The sequence below is a fragment of the Hemicordylus capensis genome, chromosome 2, assembly GCF_027244095.1.
Source record: "Hemicordylus capensis ecotype Gifberg chromosome 2, rHemCap1.1.pri, whole genome shotgun sequence".
Taxonomy (NCBI): domain Eukaryota; kingdom Metazoa; phylum Chordata; class Lepidosauria; order Squamata; family Cordylidae; genus Hemicordylus; species Hemicordylus capensis.
This window is the reverse complement of record NC_069658.1, coordinates 391,207,852-391,226,918: the sequence shown is the minus strand read 5'-3', so window position 1 is coordinate 391,226,918 and position 19,067 is coordinate 391,207,852. Positions and strand designations below refer to the sequence as shown.

Below are 19,067 nucleotides of genomic sequence, written 5' to 3'. Positions count from 1 at the left end.
GAGGAGTACATGAAGAGGATGGCAGACTAACTCTCACTTCAGGTTTCCATGCTTCCAGGTGCAGTGCGAAGAAGCAACTTGCCCATCTCCTCCAGAGAGAAGTGTGGGAGTGCGAAGTGCATGTGAAACATTTGCACCTTGTTGTAGCAGAAATGCACATGTTTTCCATTTGCAGATTCCCTGTACATCTGATTCATTTGTACATCCTCTTTTCACCACTTCTTATAATGTGCAAAGCTACCCCCAGCAATAGTTTTAGATCTCCACACTTTGCTAGTGAGTTACCGGGAAGGATGGAAAAGGTAACCTTAAAGGACTCCTACCTGATCACAAGTATGTAGAGCTGTGAGAAGCATAAGGGCTCCAGTGCTGGGCATGTAGAGATGCCCAAACTGACTGTTTATTATTTCTGATCTTAAAAACCTGTGAACAGAAAAAGAAAGATTATAGCAAAAAACTTGATGGGTTGTGGCAAACACTAGACAGCACGTTTACCAACTGATGGTATGAGTTGCAAGAAATGGCCCTGTATACGAATCCAACAACCCAAACTATTTCAAACTTCCAGTCTACTCAGGGCTAGTCCAAGACTCAGGCGCACCCCAGGTGAAGCCCGCCCTGGCGCCTCTGTTGCCTGCCTGGGTGCCCTCCTTGCTACAGCCTCTGCAGCAGAGGTGGCAGGCAGGAGGGCATGTGGGCAATGTGGAATGTGTGCTTGCCCTCCTTGCCGCCACTGCTTCTACCTGTTGCTTTGTGGTGGCTGTGGCAGGTAGAGGTGAAGGCAGAGATGGTGAGGAGGGTGGGCAGCCGGACAGGTGTTCCCCATCACCCACCCACCTGCCTGCCCTCTGCAGCACTGCCACAAAAGCATGGGTGGGGCAGACGCTGAAGGGAGGGGTTGGAGGGCGCAAAGCCTGAGTCCCACGTGACCCAGTCTGTCACCACCCCTGCCTGCTTTGTACCCTGAACAGGCACTTATTTGGCTTAGCCAGTGGGCTGGCCCTGGGTCTACTCTTCTCCCAGACATGCTAGTGAGCCACTTTGCATGCAGTGAGGAACAATGTGGAATGGATGCCAAAGTGGCTTGTGCTTCACATGCAGAGAACTTGGGGTGGAGGGGTGCTTTCAAAACACATGCTTCTCCCATGTGTGTCTGGCAGTGGCACAGCTCTGTGAGAGGGCAGTGTCATATCCAAGCCTGCACATTTGAATTAGCTTTCAGGAACAACACAGGTTATGAATGGGGGTTCCAGTTCTCAATGGACAAGATTTCTGCATAACTCCTCAGCCTTTCTGCCTCGGACTTCCACACAAATAGCTTGATGCCTCATGCATCCCATAACTCTATTCCTTCCACCAGCCCAAGTTCAACGACATATTTGCAGACACACAAAAAACCAAAACACAGTACGAATGTAATATAAAATAGCCTACTCATCCATCCTGCTTATATAATTTATTAAAATGATAGCATTTGGGTTGCTCACCCAAGTTAATGTGAAAAATGTAGTTAATACAGTCTATATAGATATAAAGATCTCTGGGGCACATTGAAGTACTGTTAAATATAGGCTTTGTTGCAGTATTCAAAGGCCCAAAACATTACCTCTCTGTTAGATAATGCATGAATTCCGGGTGCAGCAACTTGAATTTCCCTGCAGATGCCTCAGAACCAAAATATTTCTGTGGCCTGTGGCAAGAGATCAAACAAAAATAGTTTGGTTGTGTGTCAGTAATTAGACAGATCTCAGCTGATCCCATGACTGGAAAAGAAACTATAAGAGCTGAACAATGGTACTGTTTGTCCCTAATGAGACAGCAGACCCTGAGAAAATGCTAATTAATCCTCAAGAACATACACAACTCCCAAAATTTCCAGGGCAAGCCCAAGATATTTTGATACTTGAGGCAGAAAATCCAAATGGGGTCTCCTAATAAAACAACAACAACCAATTACAATATGAATGTAATACTACATTCAATAAATGAACAATTGACAGTCTTGAATGGTGCCCCAAACCCCCCATTTTATTGAGCCTCATGGTCTCAACCTTCCTTTCTGCTCAATCCTCTTAAGTCAGTAAAATACAGACACCTCTTCTGCAAATGTGTCCCTGAGAGTCTCAGAACCCTCAAGGACATATTTTTGAGAGGCACAGGCAGCTGCAGAGGGAAGGGAGAATCACCAAAACCAGCCCCGCTCCATGTATCCATGGAAGTGTTCCACACACACCTCTTAGTTTGGACATAGGCTAGACAGCTTAAGCACATGAGTGGATCTGAGTTGCAGTATCACCAGTCAGAGCTTTTCATACAAGAACCCTTATTTATTTATTTATTTATTCATTCATTCATTCATTCATTCATTCATTCATTCATTCATTCATAGTAATCATAAAGAGGGATGAGGCAATTGTAGAAAATAGGTCTAAAGATAAAATAAAGCTAACTTCCACAGCTGCAGATGTTAGATTCAAGATGACCTTACATTTAATTATAAAGGTTAATCCGAAGATGTATGTTTAGGTGACAGATGGACAGAGATTCTCCAGGATGGGGCAATTCTGATATCAGAGAATAAGACAAACCATATTTCCCCAAGAATGTACATAGGCACACATGCCTCTTTTCAGAGAAGTGCTAGGAATGAAGAACTGTAGCTTCTGGAGTTCTAGTCCATTCAACTTTCAGGAAGACTGTGCTAATATAGGATAAGCCAATATAAGCAAAACTCCTAGTCAGGTTGGCAGTGGCAATAGTGTTGTGCGGGGGAACACCTCCAGTTCAATGGCTTAATCATCATGATATTTATTTATTACATTTCTATACCTCCTCATACAAAAAAAGTCGCTGGGAGGTTCATAATCCAATCATGGATATTTGGGGGAGTATCTTTGCCATGCTGTATTAGGAGGGCCACCAAACAGACTTTTAACACAGGAAACGTAGGAAGTTGCCTTATACTGAATCAGACCAAAATTGTGGATCTTGAAGGAGAAGGAAAATGGTGGATTCTTGAAGTCTTGAAGGAGACGTTTCTGATTCTGAGTGTTGTTAGTACACTTTACCATAGCTCAGTGGTAGAGCATTGCTTTGCATGCAAAAGGTCCCAGGTTCAATTCTTGACATCTCTAGGAAGGACTCCTGTCTGAAACCTTGGAGAGCCACTGCCAGTCATAGTACAAAGTATTGGCTGACAGCCTAACAATGCTCTCATGGAAGGACGTTGCACTTGCTCAGCATGCTGGTACAAGCCAGTTGCGCTACACCAGGAACTTGTATTCCAGACTACTGTTGCGCTACCACAAATCTGTGCAACTGCAGCATGTTATTTGTTTAAATGGAAACTGTTGCTACAGCACTCTTGTGCAATTTTGCAAAGCCCACTTCATCTTCTGGCAGTTGCGCAACATTTTTCATTGTGCAAGTGCTACATTAGTCAGCATGTCAGCTACTGACATGGTAGTCTGACATGGTATAAGGCAGCTTCCTATGTTCCCTGTGTTAAAAGTCCACTTGCTGGTCTTCAGCATAAGAACAGCCCTGCTGGATCAGGCCCAAGGCCCATCTAGTCCAGCATCCTGTTTCACACAGTGGCCACTGCGGTACACCAGTGTGAGCCTCATGATACAGCATGGCAACAATATCCATGGTAAACAAGAATGTACTTTTACTAGAAAACTTTGCATAAACGGAGTCTTTCCGATTAGTGATTTAAATAGTAAAAACCAAGTCTCCTTGACTAGAGATTTAAATTGTGATTTAAATCATGGTTTTAATAGATTTGATTGAAATAAAATCCACCCTTGCATTGGAGACATGAAAACTAAAAAGAAAGTAGAGTACAAAGATGAGGCCCCACCAGGGATGTCTGCTGATGTTCATGTTGAATCTGCTCAAGACCTCTCCTCACGAGGAGCATCATGGTTGAAACAACAATGGGAGGAGGGAGAAGCAGATGAAGAGGCAATACTTACTCATCTCCCTTGTCATAGCCCTCTGGGACGGGGATGCCCAGTACAGCAGATTTGAGCATGATGTAATCTCGTATATCTGAAGGAATGAAAATGTACTGTATGTCCTGAAGTCAAGAGAGGGTGAAAAGCGCAAAACACAAAACATCAGATTGATGAACTGTTACATACTCCATTTATGCCTTCTGAAATCATAATTAAACAGCCTTGCTAACTGAACAAAAGAGGCACATTTAAAAAGTGGCAATTATCTTTATTTAATGGAGAGATCAATTGGCCCTATCCATCCTCAGCACAGCATCCCTACAGTGGCCTTTGCTGGTGTTTATCTTATGTTTCTCTTTTAGATTGTGAGCCTTTGGGGGCAGGGAGCCATTATATGTATTGATTTTTACCTATGTAAACTGCTTTGGGAACTTTTGTTGAAAAAGCGCTCTATAAATATTTGTTGTATTCATATTCGTATAACTATGATTCCTTTAGTAATGGAGGCTGCTGCAAGTGGCCGCATGCCCCCCCCCCTTTTCTTTCTTTTCTTCAAAGTCTAAGGCAGAAGCTCTCCCTGGCCTACTATCTGGGATCTGTTCACTGAAGAAGCTGGGAACTGAACTCAGGACATTCATTATAGCTGCAAGGCATCTGCTGCGCCTTGAGCTTTTCATAGATTCAAAAGCTTTGTATGGCAATAATCCATCCATACATGCATATTGTATATTGTATAACCTGTAAGGCCAACATAATCTGAAGCAATTCATGTTGCAGCAGGGTCTGTTAAAGCTCAACTGCATCTTATAGCCCAACCACACATTTAAACAGCAAACACTTAGGCAAGGTTGTACAGCCTTACCTTGGCCTGTGGTATCTGAGTAAAGCCATATTCTGCATAAGCAAGAAGGGAGTTCTTCATGGTGTTTACTGTGAATCCATAGAAGGAGGTCTTAGTTCCCACATCTTCCTCAAAGCCTTTGGTCACTGCCCCATTGAGCCTATGGAAAGGGACAGAAATTCTAGCTGTTAACTACAAGAAACTCCCTAATTAAATGGCCAAGAATGACCAAAGACATAGAGAGCTTTTGTTTGGACAGTTCTAGAAGAGGAATTCCAAGAGTTTTTGTTTTTTGTTTTGATTTCCATATTGATCCCCATTTGGGTTTGGATATGGATACCCTCCCAAAGATGTGGGCTGCCCACTTCATTGTACCTGAAGACAAAGTCATGAGCATCTATCTCCTTGCCTTGGCGGGATCCATTCAAAATTCCCCCATTCCCAACCACGGCACAGTGGATACAGCCATCAGGGGGCCTGGCCATGCTGAAGAGCCTTCTGTTGGCAGAGTTATTGAGCAGCTTCACAGTAGAGGCAATAACTGTAGAGCAAAGCAAGTTGAAAGACATCAGGATAAGGAAGGTACCAAGCACAGGGGCTATAGAATCAGTAGAAGAAATCATCTTGGCATAATGACATAAGCACTAAGAAACTGGGGAGAGGCAACTTAAGGCAATCTTCAGGTTACTGTTGATGGGATAATGCTGTATTGTCGAAGCAGACAGCAGTGAAACAAAAATTCCAAACCTTGCAAACTGTGACAAATTTGAAACATCAGCTCTTTCTTTCACACACCCCTTCTCCCCCCTGCCCCTTTTATGTAGGAAACACTTTTCATAAAACTGATTTGGAAATTCCAGATTTTCTGACTGGGGGGGAAAAGAGATTTGGTTGATGGAAGCGTTTTTGAAAATTCAAACAGTAACTTCTTCCTCTGTTTTCAACATAACATATTTGGAATAGAATTGCCTTTAGAGCAGATTCTCTCTGTCCAATGTAAAAAGAGTCTTGGGGTGGGATCTAAAGAGGTTGAGCTACTTTGAGAAGGCACACTAGTGGAATGCTTGACTTCTTTTTCATGTCAGACTCCCATGCCATACACCACTTGCATTTGGAAGTCCCCTCAGTCTCAACAGTAGTTTGCCATGTAGCACCAAGGGATGCAGTTCAAGAAACACAGGCCCAGAGCCACTAGTTGTGCAGTTCTTGGAATCTCAGTCACGGTATGAACATCTGGTTTTTATTATACCTTCAGATGGGAGTGAAGATGATGAGAAAAGGGTGCAAGATGATGAAAGATGGATAAGAAAAGAGTGGACATGAGAAAGAGGGTGCTGGTGCATGCATGGATATATGCAAAGAACAGAAAATGAGCAAGTATATTATTATTATTTTATTATTTTTTATATTTATATCCCTCTCTTCCTCCAAGGAGCCCAGAGCGGTGTACTACATACTCAAGTTTGAGTTGAGCGAGCGTGAGATTACAATGAGACAAAGCATAACAGAAAAAGGCAGCCATGTGTAGATATGAACATGTGACAAAGGTTTGAGAGGGGTGTCCAAAAGCCTTGCTTAAGAGTCTATGGAAGGGAAATTTCACCTATGATGTTCTATGAAGCTGATATATTGACCCGCATACAGGTGAAAATGTAGCTGCTGCATGATTGTATGGCATTATTTCCAACAGCTGTACCGTTGCACAACTGCATTTGACCCATTTTTTAACAGCTGCACAAAAGCTAACTTGTGCAACTGCATTGACACTGCTTCTGGCCAATGCAACAGCACAGACGATAATGCTGCTGCCTGCCTAATGCTATGCTGTGGGCCATTCTTTCCATAAAATAAGGTAAAGGAACAACTTACTGATTTTTGCAGCACTAGAATTGAATAACCTTTCATTTGGTGGGGGGAAGGTAACCATTCTATTTAAAATCTGAATAACAAGCTCTAACAAAATCAATCAAAAACCTCAATACATCAAGGAATCATTTCAAACCCAGTTCTAAAATGTAAAAAAATTGGCCCTGAAGTCTATTAGTTTTTAAAAACTATTCTTGTGTTGGCAATAATTTCTGCAGATAAATGAAGTCTCTTTTGTTGTTTATCTTCCTTTTTTTGACTTCTTCCCACCTTCTTCCAGTTGGAGATCCCCAGACTTTCCTGTGTTGTTGAGCGGAGGACACAAGACAATCCCAACGAAGACAGTAACCCTGTGAAAGCTCTTTCCCCACTGCACATGCCTTCTATGCTCAATTAAGCTCAAGGCAAAAGCTTTGGAGAGATCTTGATGAAGAGAAAGTGTCTCTTCGTCAAGATCTCTCCGAAGCCAGTTTTCCCCATGCTGTTTCATTTCTCCAAGCATGACCTTCAATCACTTACAACAGCAGGTAAGAGATACTGGCCAGGCTGATAGTGCACTCATCAAGCAAGCAAGCAAGCAAGCAAGCGTGGGCAGGAGGTGAGAAGTGAGGTTGTTCCCAGCTGCCAGTGGCCAGCAGCAACAATGGAGTGGGTTTGTGCCAAAGCCCTTTCGTCCAAAATAATTGTCACAAAGACACTAGGACCTTTTATTCAGACAAATGTCACAAGATGTTAATGCCAGCATTTTCACATTTTTCCTCTGCCTTCAGAAAGGGAAACCTCCTTCTAATTTGTTAAAGAGAAACCACATACTGTGAGCTCCATTACAAAAATGATGACATTTGCAACAGTAAGCATTGCTAAAAAATTAAATTAAATTAAAATTCCTTTTATTTTAGCTGCAAATAAATCCTTCATTTCATTCTCCCCCACCACCACTCAATTCTCTTTGCCTTTGTTGCTTCAGGGTAGGCACCACTCTAATATTTAGTAGTGAATACTCCAATGAATGTATGCACAGGCTAACCTACACATTATGTTAAACCCAGGGGCATATCTAGGGACAGGGGCATATCTACGGTGCGGCAGGCAGGGCATGCCTCGGGCGCCACTTGAAGGGGGGGGCGTCATTTTTAAAATTAATTTTTTTTAATGTCCACTGAAAACAAAATGGCCATCACGCATGCTCAAATGGCCTCTGTGAGGCCCTAGGGCATGCCAGGCCCCGCAGAGGCCATTTGAGCATGCATGGCGACCATTTTGTTTTCAGCTGCCATTTAAAAAAAATATTTTAAAAATGGCCACCACACATGCTCAAATGGTCCCTGTGAGGTCCTAGAGGCCAGCGGGGGGAGGGGGAAACTTTGCAGATCCCTCCCCCCCCCACGGCCTTTAGGAAGCCCCCCAAAGGGGCTACAGGTAATATATATATATATATATATATATATATATATATATATATATATATATATATATATATATATATATGTCACTGTACACATATTCAGATTGGCACTATTTACAGAGAATCAGGGCTTGTGAATACTGAGCTGACGCTTATGAGCTAGGATTGTATTCATTTGCTCTTACTTTGCTTCTTGTGATAAGTGAGTTAAATGTGATGTCTTAATAATATGGCTATTAATGGCGAGTTTGTCTTTGAATCAGTGTGAAACACTTAGTATTAAGGCCCACTGAGTTTCTTGCTCTCTTTCTCTCATTTTAACTGTCTTTCTGAAAGACTAGAATATATTCCAAGCAGTGACACAGTTTACTCTGCATATCCTTTAATTATTTTCAGAGTATCTGGGAAAAGCCAAATTCTCCATTTATTTTTAAAACTTATGTAATAGTGATGCTACAATGCATAGTAGAGAATTAGACAGGCACCTCTGTTTAGTTTTCCAAGTACATCTCCACATAGTATTTGTGTATTTCATGAGCCCCAGCATACTGAAATTTGTAGTTTTCCAGCATTTTTTGGTCTGGCTACGTCCACTGCTAAATAGTTTTTGAAATATTAAAAGATTAATGAGCTTGACTTGTATTTTTCAGCTGATATTATGGTTAAGTTATCTGAAAGATGGGTGTCAGATGTTTGGACGGGGGGGGGCGGCGCAATTTCAGTGCTTGCCCTAGGCGCTATTTTCTCTAGATATGCCTCTGTCTAGGGAAAATAGTGCCTCGGGCAAGCATGGAAATTGCGCCGCCCCCCACCCCCCCACCGTCCAAACATCTGACACCCATCCTTCAGATAACTAATTGACTGTTCTCAACTTTCCCCCAACATTATTATTAATGTTGGCTGACATTGTAAGGCTGACATTCTCATTGCATGCAAAAAGACCTAGTCTGCCGAGCCCCACTCCCCCCACATTTGTGAAGTCTCTCCATGGGCTATTATTATTATTTCTTGTTTACACAGTCAGACAGGTGTTATTGACTGGTTTGTTTTATCCAGACATCGAGTCCTTCCCAAGGACCTGGGATGGCTGAATTTTATTGTCAATGTTGTTGCTGTTATTATAGATATCATCGCAGAATATAGGCTGTTCCCAGTAAAGCTGCTTTTTGTAACTGGCTGATGGTGATTTCTGTGGCCTCTATGGTGTTGAGGTGCTCTTCGTTGTTTTGGAATTGCACCTAGGGTGCCAATTACCACTGGGATTATTTGGGTCTTCTTCTGCCACAGCCTTTCAATTTCAATTTGTAGATCCTTGTATTTTTTCTATTTCTTTTTCTTCTATTCTGTTTCCCCTGGTATTGCTATGTCGATTATTTTGACTTGTTTTCCTTTCTTCTCGACTACAGTTATATCTGGTGTATTGTGTGGCAGATGTTTGTCTGTTTGTAGACGGAAGTCCCATAATATTTTTGCATCTTCGTTTTCTACTTTTTCAATTTTATGGTCCCACCAATTTTTGGCTACAAGTAGCTTGTATTTTTTGCAGATGTTCCAGTGTATCATCCCTGCTACCTTGTCATGCCTCTGTTTGTAGTCAGTCTGTGCGATCTTTTTACAGCAGCTGATTAGGTGGTCCACTGTTTCATCTGCTTCTTTACAAAGGCGGCACTTGCTGTTTGTGGTTGATTTTTCAACTTTTGCTCTTATTACATTTGTTCTTAGTGCCTGTTCTTGTGCAGCCAGTATTAAACCCTCAGTTTCTTTCTTCAAGTTGCCATTCTTAAGCCATTGCCAGGTCTTGGTGATGTCTGATTTTCCACTTACATTGTGCAAATATTGACCATGCAGTGGCTTATTTTTCCATTTTTCTGCTCGGTTCTTGACTTGTTCTTTCTTGTAGGCCTGCTTTGTTTCATTGGTGTTGAATAGTTTCGCATTATTGACCATTTGAAGTGCATCTTCTTCACTGTCCTTGATATATTCTTCAAGGCCTCTTTTCTCCTCCTCTACTGTTTGACTGACTTGCAGCATTCCTCTTCCACCTGAGCTGCGAGGGAGGTATAGCCTATCTACATCACTGTGGGGGTGCAGAGCATGATGGATGGTCATTGTTTTCTTGGTCTTACGATCTAGCGTCTCTAGCTCTGCCTGGGTCCAGTCTATTATTCATGAGGTGTATCTGATAACAGGTATAGCCCAGGTGTTTATGGCTTGTATGGTGTTCCCACCATTGAGTTTGGACTTGAGGATTTTTCTAACTCTCCTGATGTATTCACTTCCAATTTTTCTTTTAACTTCAGTGTGTGCAATGTTATCAGCCTGGAGAATCCCCAGGTATTTGTAATGTTCTTTCTTTTCCAGGTTCTTGATGTTGCTTCCATTGGGCAGTTCTATTCCTTCTGTTTTTGTTATTTTTCCTCTGTTCATTATTAATGCAGCACACTTGTCTAGTCCAAACTCCATTGCTATATCGCTACTGAATATTTGGACAGTATTTAGCAGTGATTCAATTTCTGACTGGGACTTTCCATACAACTTCAGATTGTCCATGTACAGCAGATGGTTGATTTTACTTGATGTTTTAGATGTTTGGTATCCGAGGCCTGTTTTGTTTAGTATTTGTGAAAGTGGAGTCATGGCGATTACAAACAACAGAGAGGATATTGAGTCCCCTTGGAAAATACCTCTTCTAATGCTAACCTGTCCAAGTGTCTCGCCATTGATTGTTAGCTGTGTACTCCACATGCTCATTGCTTTTTAAAATAAATATCTGAATGTTTTTGCTGACACCAGTTGTTTCTAAACATTTTAGTATCCATGTGTGAGACAATGAGTCGAAGGCTTTCTTGTAGTCAATCCATGCAACACTTAGATTTGTTTTTCTTCTCTTGCAATTTTCTAAAACCATTTTTTTGTCAATCAGCAGCTGGTCTTTTGTGCCTCTGGTGTTCGGGCAATTTCCTTTCTGTTCAACTGGAAGCTGTTTGTTAGTTAATAAGTGTTGCATTACTTCATCTGCTATTATTCCAGTTAATAATTTGAACATGGTTGGCAGGCAGGCAGGTTATCAGTCTATAATTACTTGGAACTGCACCTTTTGCTGGGTCTTTCATTATGAGATGAGTTTTCCCAGTTGTTAGCCATTGTCCAATATCACCTCCTTGCAAAATGTGATTGAACTGTTTTGATAGTTGTTTATGAAGGCTTGTTAGGTGTTTAAGCCAAAAGCCATGCTGTTGATCGTCGCCTGGTGCAGTCCAATTTTTAATTTTCTTTGCTCTTTCACTTATTAATTCTGGTGTTATTATTAGATCTTGCATTTGTTGGTTACATTTTTCTACCTCTTTCACCCAGCCTGCTTTTTTATCATAATCTATTGGACTGTCCCATAATTTCTGCCAGAATTGTACTGTTTCCTCTTTATTTGGTGTTTCTAAGTTTCTTGCAGTTTCTCCTTCTATGCTTTGGTAGAAACGTCTCTGATTCGACTGGAATTGGAGATTCTGCCTGTGTTGTGTAATTCTGGCTTCGTATCTGCTAATCTTCTTTGACACTGCTGTTATTTTCTGCTTTATTATTTCCAAGACTACTCTAATTTTCCTTGAATCTAGGTGGTATTTTTGGATCAGATACTGTTTGGTGTTTTCATTTTTCAGCTTCTTGTCTTTCTTCTTCTTCTTCTTCTTCTTCTTCTTCTTATTATTATTATTATTATTATTACTATTACATTTATATCCTTCACTTCCTCCAAGGAGCCCAGAGTGGTATACTACATACTTAAGTATCCTAGTCCTAGTCCAGTACTCTAACCACTACACCATGCTGGCTCTAATGAAGATCCACCAGCACAATTAAGATCACAGCCAGTGGCTGAAGAGGAAACACAAAACAATAGCATCTCTCTAGATGTGCATATTATTTTGATGTTGCAACCCGCTTTTGTTCAGGTCTAATGTTAAAAACCTTCACATTTCAAATGGCCCTTGACAGTGCAAAGCATGTCAGCAACTTACATGCTCCAATTTCAGAGTGCAAGAACACATCCTCTTGCAATCCTCACCACCACCACCCCCATTTCTAGGTAAAGTATGTTCTTGGCTGTATTTTAAGTCTTTACTTTTATAGTTTACAGCAGGCCTGCACAACTCAAATGACCTGGTGGGCTGAAACCGACTGTGACTTGGTTCATGGGGGCCAAGGTCAATTCTTAGGGTACTGATTATTAGAGTAACACTTAATATAAATCAATCAATCAAATTGAATCATGTTAAAGTGAAATTAATTAAAAATGAATGTAATCAAAATTTAACTTTTGACATTCTGGCAGGCAAAGAAGAATTTAAATTAATATGAAATAAATTGAATTAAAATTCATTATAATAAAATAAATGCAAGACAATCTGTACAAAATACATTATAAAATGCCTTGTTCTCCCTTTCCATCATTGCCAAATCATCACACTTAACTTGGAGCACTTGTAAGGAAAAAAATTAGAGAAGCTTTTCCCATAATTTGGGTTAAGATTACACTTTGATCAGAAGGGAGAGGGGAAAAGAAAGAGGAAAAGGATGGGGTAGGAGGCTTCCTGTGGGGAGGGGGGGAGGGAGAGAGAGAGAGTGAGTGTGCAGGCTTTGAGAGGAGCCACTCCGTCCCACCAAACCTCTGTGCTTTTCCTTTTAAATTTCTCCTCCCGTGGCCAAGGGTTGGTGGGGGGTGGGGTGAGCATCTGGCTTGGGATGGAAGAGAGAGAGAGAGAGAAAGAGAAAGAGAAAGAGAAACGGAGGAGGTGGCTTGGGAAAGAGAGTGAGTGCACAGCACCGGTGCATTTTTGCTTCATACATCTTCAATATGATATACAGTAAATAACATACTTGGGTGTGGCGGAGACATTGACTGGGAACTGCAGTTAACTGTCATTTGCAGCTAATTATTAATTACTAAGCTACTCCTCCTTCCCACCCTCACTGGCAACCTCTGCCTTCGGAAAGATCTAATTTTCCTGTCTCTTGTTTTGACACTTTGAATCCAGGTCTGTGTGCTGGGGAGAGTTCATAAAACTCTTATTTCATTGTTAATCTGAGTTCATAGCACTTTGTGGTGGTTCCTGGGGAGAAGCTGGCAGGAGGTGGGGAGGGTGTGTGGAAATGGTTGGTTGGTGGGGGGGCTCTCAACAAGGTTGCGTGTTACTGTAACGTTGTTGTGTCTTTCTCTGGGGGGGGTGGCGGAGGGAGTGGCTGGGGGGCTCCCTCACCTCTTGGGCACCAGGGCACGAGTTTCCTCCTCGCCGCACCCCTGCCCTGCCTCCTCCCTCACCGGGCTTCGGCTCTCTGAGCCGAGGAGAACCTATCTCCTATTTCTGCTGCGCCAGGGCATGAGGGGAGCTTTGGAACGGAATCAGCTTCCTCCTCGCTGCCCGCCCCCCGCCCCCTCTCTCATCGTGCTTCAGCTCTCTGAGCAGAGAGAAGAACCTCTCTCTCCTTCCTGCTGCTGCACCGGCTTACCCGTGCGTGCGCAGCAGGGCTCTAGTCTCTCTCTCTCTCTCTGCCGCAGCCACCTGCCTCCCAGCTGTTTGTCGGGGATGGGTTGTTGGGACTCGGGAGCGAGGGAAAGGGCAGGCTCTCTCTCATCCCACCACCGCCGCTTCAACTGTCGGGGTGTGTGGAGCCTGGAGGTCACTCCCGTGCCATCCCACCCCACTCCCGAGACAGCCCCTGCACCCAACTTAGCCAGCTCCAGTAGGACGCCCCCATTTTCCTCACACACACCCCAGTAAATTTAAAGAAAATTTTTTAAACAAAACAAAACACAGTTCAGGCTGGGGAGGTGGGGAGGGCAGTCTTTCTGCCACCACCAGTCACCCCCGCCACCCAGAGACACCAAGCAAGCTACAAGGAAGCACACCCCAACTGTTCCTCAACCCTCCCCCCCTCCTGGCCTGGATCAAAGAAAAAGACATGGGTGTTTTTAAAAAAAAAAAAACACACACACAGGGCAGCTAGATTACTAGTGGGGAAAGGGCAGGCTCTCTGCCATGCCACCGCCCAACTGCTTTTCCTCAACCGCCCCCCCCCGTAAACTTGAATAAAACATTTTAAATAATAATAATAATAACACACAGACACACACCTTGATGCTGCAACTTTACTGAGAGATGATGAGAAGGTCAAGTAGTTTGCAAAATAAAGAGCTCGCCTTGATTCTGTCCTCGATCTTCCTCCCCACCACACATTGCTACAGCCTCGAGACAGAGAGAGGAACACACGCTCTCACCACCTGCAGGCTCCCTCGAGAGCGTGTGCAGTGCACGTGACACGAAACCAGTCTCGCACAAGTGCGACTCGCGGGGGGGGGGGGGGAGTGCCAGGGAGGCCAATGGCAGCACAACAAGCAGCGTGGTGCCCCGCCCTGGATCTGAGTGCTCGCCGAGGCCGTGCTGCAGGGCGCCTGTCACCGCCTGCCCCATCTTATCTTGAATTTTGTGGGGGTAGGTGGGGGTGTGGCAGGGGGCAGGGGCATTTTGCACCCCCCTCAGGTGGCACCCAGGGCACATGCCCTGCCTGCCTCCCCCCAGATACGCCTGTGGTTAAACCTGTCATTAAAACCATAAGTATCTTTTTCTACAATAAGCAGCTGTGAAGGGGGCAGGGAGGAGGGTCAGATTGGACCCATGGCATATGAGGAAGAAGTTAATATTTTCCTTCAGCACCATTTTCCCATTGAAAGTTGCCACTCTGAACTGGTTATTTGCAGCACATGGAAGTAAGGGACAGTGAGAAAAGGGGGTTCCTTTTAGATAAAACCAAAATAACTCACATCCTTTAGCTTTCCACTTCACCTCTGAATAAGCGAGATGTGCCATTCCCTATGAGGAGTAGGCACACAATTGTGGAGCAAGTAGCTGGTGGGCAGAATCAAACTGCAAGAGCATGTAAGGCTAAAGTAAGGAAACACTTGGGTACAGGTATACGTGATGTGTGCAGTTACTACAAACAGTAATACAGGCTAGCATCTAAAATAATGCCCTTAGTGTTTCAGAACTGTACTGCTGAGCTACAGCCACAACTGCACTTTGGCAGCATGATGTACATTGGAAATAAATAATATACAATTTGTATTTCATAACATTATCATGAAATTCTGTTTGTAAGGTATATTGGAAACAAAGAAATTATGTTTAGAACTGCCCACATTATTCAGCATAGCACGTCCACCTGTAGCATTTGTTATGAGACATTCCTTGCTGGATTCCCCTTGACAAGTATATTCCCTGAGCTAATTCAACCTGGTTCAATGGCTGAACCAGACCAAACCCTGTTCGGCCAGAACTGGACTGACCAACAGGGACTGCATACAGCTTTGGTCACTGAATCTTAAGAAGGACATTGTAGAACTAGAAAAGGTGCAGAAGAGGGCAACCAAGGTGATCAGGGGCCTGGAGCACCTTCCTTATGAGACTAGGCTACAGCATCTGGGGCTCTTTACCTTGGAAAAGAGGCCACTAAGGGAAGAAATGACTGAAGTGTATAAAATTATGCATGGAGTGGACAAGATAAATAGAGATAAATTTCTCTCCCTCTCTCACAACACTAGAACCAGGGGTCACCCCATGAAACTGAAGGTGGGGAAATTTAGGACCAACAAGAGGAAGTACTTTTTCACACAGGGCATAATTAACCTATGGAATTCTTTGCCATGGGATGTGGGGATGGCCATCAGCTTGGATGGCCTTAAAAGGGGCTTAGACAGATTCATGGAGGACAGCTCTATCAATGGTTACTAGTCTGCTGGCTGTGGGCCATATCCAGCCTCAGAGGCACGATGCCTCTCACTACCAGTTGCAAGGGAGCAACAGCAGGAGAAAAGGCATGCACATACCTCTTGCCTGTAGGCTCCCCAGAGGCATCTGGTGGGCCACTGTGTGAAACAGGATGCTGGACTAGATGGGCTTCGTGCCTAATCCAGCAGGGCTGTTCTTACGTTCTTATGATTGGGGAGGATGGAGAGAGTGATCTGGCTGGGCTAGCAGCCAACGACCCCACCTCCTCTGCTGCCACGGGAAGAGCTTCTTCCCTGTCAGGGGCAGACCTCCCCCATACTTCTGTCTCAGCTGCCACAGGTGGCTGTGCTGCAGGACCAGGCTCCTCTGGAAAGGAGAGCCTGCACACAACCACATTGGTGAGGACGACTTGGGAACTAGGCCCCTCCACTGTCACCTACCATGACCAGCAGCATCACCCATCGCTCTGCCTGACACTCTGCTCCTGGCTCTGCCTTGCACCCTCCCAGACATCTTTTTTTTTTAAATGAAGCCCTGATTGGGGGTGGGAGAAGAAGCACCTTTAAGGTGGGTATTTTTAAAAGGGGTGTGTTAAGGCAGGGTGATCTGTTTATGCTGTGTGTGCCACACACAGCGCTATCTATAGCACTGTAGTGCACACAAAGAAGCTAGAAAAATTGAATTCTCTCTTTTTGGAGGGGAGCAAGCAACAATGGGGTAAGTCTAAGGGAAGGGAACTTGCTGGGGATAACTGTGGCTTCTCTAACCCAAACCCATCCTTTCTGGCCTATAGTCCTACTAGTACCTAATCCTTCCCTTTCCCAAACTAGACCCTATTAAAAGAACTCTAAGTTCTATAACCTGACCAAGACGCTGGGGCTCTTATCTTCCGGTGTCTTCAGGCTTCTGGCATTTTCTGCTGGAGTCTACCAGGTATTGTTCTCAGAGGCACTCTTGGGCTGAGCAGACATCAGAGACTGGCAGGAGGGCAGATGCGCACCAGTGGACCCACTCCACCCATCCACCCCACAAAAAAACCCAAAAAAGGGAAGCAGAGAGAGCCTGCCAAGCTGGGCAGTGGGCACCAGAAAGAAGTCAACACACCAGCTTACAAAAACAAAACACTCTCTGTCTCTCTGTCTTCAATCAGTCCCCTTAAACACATTTTGAAAATGACTCCTTTGGCTGCCCCCTCATTCCTCCCCCCAGCCAATGGGAGCACAGTTGCCCATGACAACACTCAGGGGCATAGCAAGGTTGGAGTGGGCCCAGAGACAAGATTTTAAAATGGGCCCTCCCTCACTGAAGCTCAGCTCATGAAGTAAAGAAATCTTAAATGGGGGTTGAATAGTGGTAACAAAAAGCATAGTGAGATAGATAGATAGATAGATAGATGATAGATAGATAGATAGATAGATAGATAGATAGATAGATAGATAGATAGATAGATAGATAGGATAACAAGCCAGACAAGAAGCAAGGAGATCTCAAGCCAACTAGAAGCCAATGCCAGAAAGCCAATCAGAAAGGAGGAAACATGGAGACCAAATGGTGCTCAAATCACTCAGATTGATTCAAGTTGGAATCAGGGTCAATTTGATTTGAAATCGAATCAGGCCATTTGTTCTAAGGGTGATTCAATTCAAGTTCAAATAATTTGAAATGGCCCTATTCAAACTCGAATCCATTCAACTCAAATCAATTTGCACATCTCTATTAAAGAGGAGTGTGAGACCTGGACTGAGCCTTACCCGTTCCTGCAGAGGGGTTTTCTTTAGAGGAGGAAGTTTTTTAATCCTACTGTGTTATCAGATATAACAATGTGACCCACTGATAAATATACAGACATCCATGCAAAAATATATGATTAGACAGCTTTTTTTAATTTTAAAAATTTGTATGCTATCTTTCCATATAAATATTTCAAGGGCAACTGGCAGATTAGTTAGAACAATAAAATCAACATTTTAAAAAATGGTAGGGAAATTTACCTAGTACCAACAATGGTAGGGAAATGTCAAGTTACTTGTACCAAAGTCCTTTAATAGGGATGGATTGAGCCAATCACAAGTCCCAACTGAAATATGTATCCTTCCTTGCTTTATTTATTTATTTGTCACATTTATATACCGCCCCATATAAAATCTCAGGTTTATATACTGATTTACATGAATCAGAGTACTTTTTTTATATTTGCCGAGCAGTAGAAGATATGTAATACTCAGTTATTATGAACTTGATAATTCTCAGACTGAAAGGAATCCCTGGCACTTGATAGGCTCAAATTCTCATTTCAGAATTATTTTACTCTCATCAAGAATAGCCTTCCATTTTGTGTATATTGGCCACCCACACTTCTTGGAACAGAACCACGTGAGCCTGACTTAGAGCTAAAATAATTACATCAAAGATCATGCATCCAACATCACCCACTGTAAGACAGAGTTCTATAGTTATAGCCCTTCAGTGTCCTATCCCAAGCCATTACCTGCATAAGACAAACCATGCCAGCCGTAGGGGACATTGCGTTCCTTCAGACGGTCCCATGCCTCCGGGGTGAAGAGTTGCTCCCACATCAGCACTGGGATGTCAAAATCGAATTGCTTTCCAAATGTGGGATCCATCTTCACTTTGGATTTTAATGACCAGGGGCACAAACTGGACTGAAAAATGGCAGGAATGAGTAAATGCTAAGGCAGTAGACATATCAATCCACATTTCTTTGGAATTTCCACTTATATAAGACACCAAGATTGGCAAAGTACATTGACAAGCATAAGAAAGCCATCTGGGCAGGTCCTAAAATTATACCCAGGAATTGAACATTACCATATATAAATGTGTCTCCAGTTTCCACACTCAAATCCCATAACACTCAAATCCCATGCATTCTGTTTGAAGGGAAACTCAAATCCCATGATCAGGAAAAATGATGCAGGCTAAAGAAATAGAGTTGAAACAACCTGTTGCATTCTTACAAATTTAGCATTTTATAGAATGTACAGATTTTTACAGATTACCAGAAGTCGTTGCTGCCTGGTAGCACAATACAGTGCTAAATACACAGAGTTTGTCAGGGGAAAATGTGGGACAATATTGTATAGGATTTGGGGCAACAGACTCCAGACAATCTTGGAGCTGGGTACCTGTGCTTTTTCTAATGTGAGAACAGGCAATCGGAGCAGTCTCCAAGTGACTTGTGGATGTACTGAATCAGC

The 19,067-nt window shown here is 43.2% G+C and overlaps 1 protein-coding gene across 5 annotated transcripts in view; it reads right to left on the bottom strand.

Annotated features, from left to right (window-relative positions):
- The window catches only part of ST6GALNAC2 (ST6 N-acetylgalactosaminide alpha-2,6-sialyltransferase 2), a 64,846-nt gene that overhangs the window by 8,623 nt on the left and 37,156 nt on the right, over positions 1 to 19,067 (bottom strand). For 3 of the 5 annotated variants that reach the window (XR_008316954.1, XR_008316955.1, XM_053299720.1), the window contains exons 3-8: positions 18,338 to 18,512; positions 5,176 to 5,341; positions 4,822 to 4,960; positions 3,978 to 4,081; positions 1,607 to 1,690; positions 324 to 423 (exon numbers count right to left, since the gene is read on the bottom strand). Coding sequence is in view for 3 of the 5 variants with exons in the window: in XM_053299720.1 (XP_053155695.1) it covers positions 324 to 423; positions 1,607 to 1,690; positions 3,978 to 4,081; positions 4,822 to 4,960; positions 5,176 to 5,341; positions 18,338 to 18,512 (768 nt within the window). In the remaining 2 variants the exon portion in view is untranslated. The remainder of the gene's footprint in view (positions 1 to 323; positions 424 to 1,606; positions 1,691 to 3,977; positions 4,082 to 4,821; positions 4,961 to 5,175; positions 5,342 to 18,337; positions 18,513 to 19,067) is intronic. The other 2 variants (XM_053299721.1, XM_053299723.1) reach the window with 1 other exon arrangement.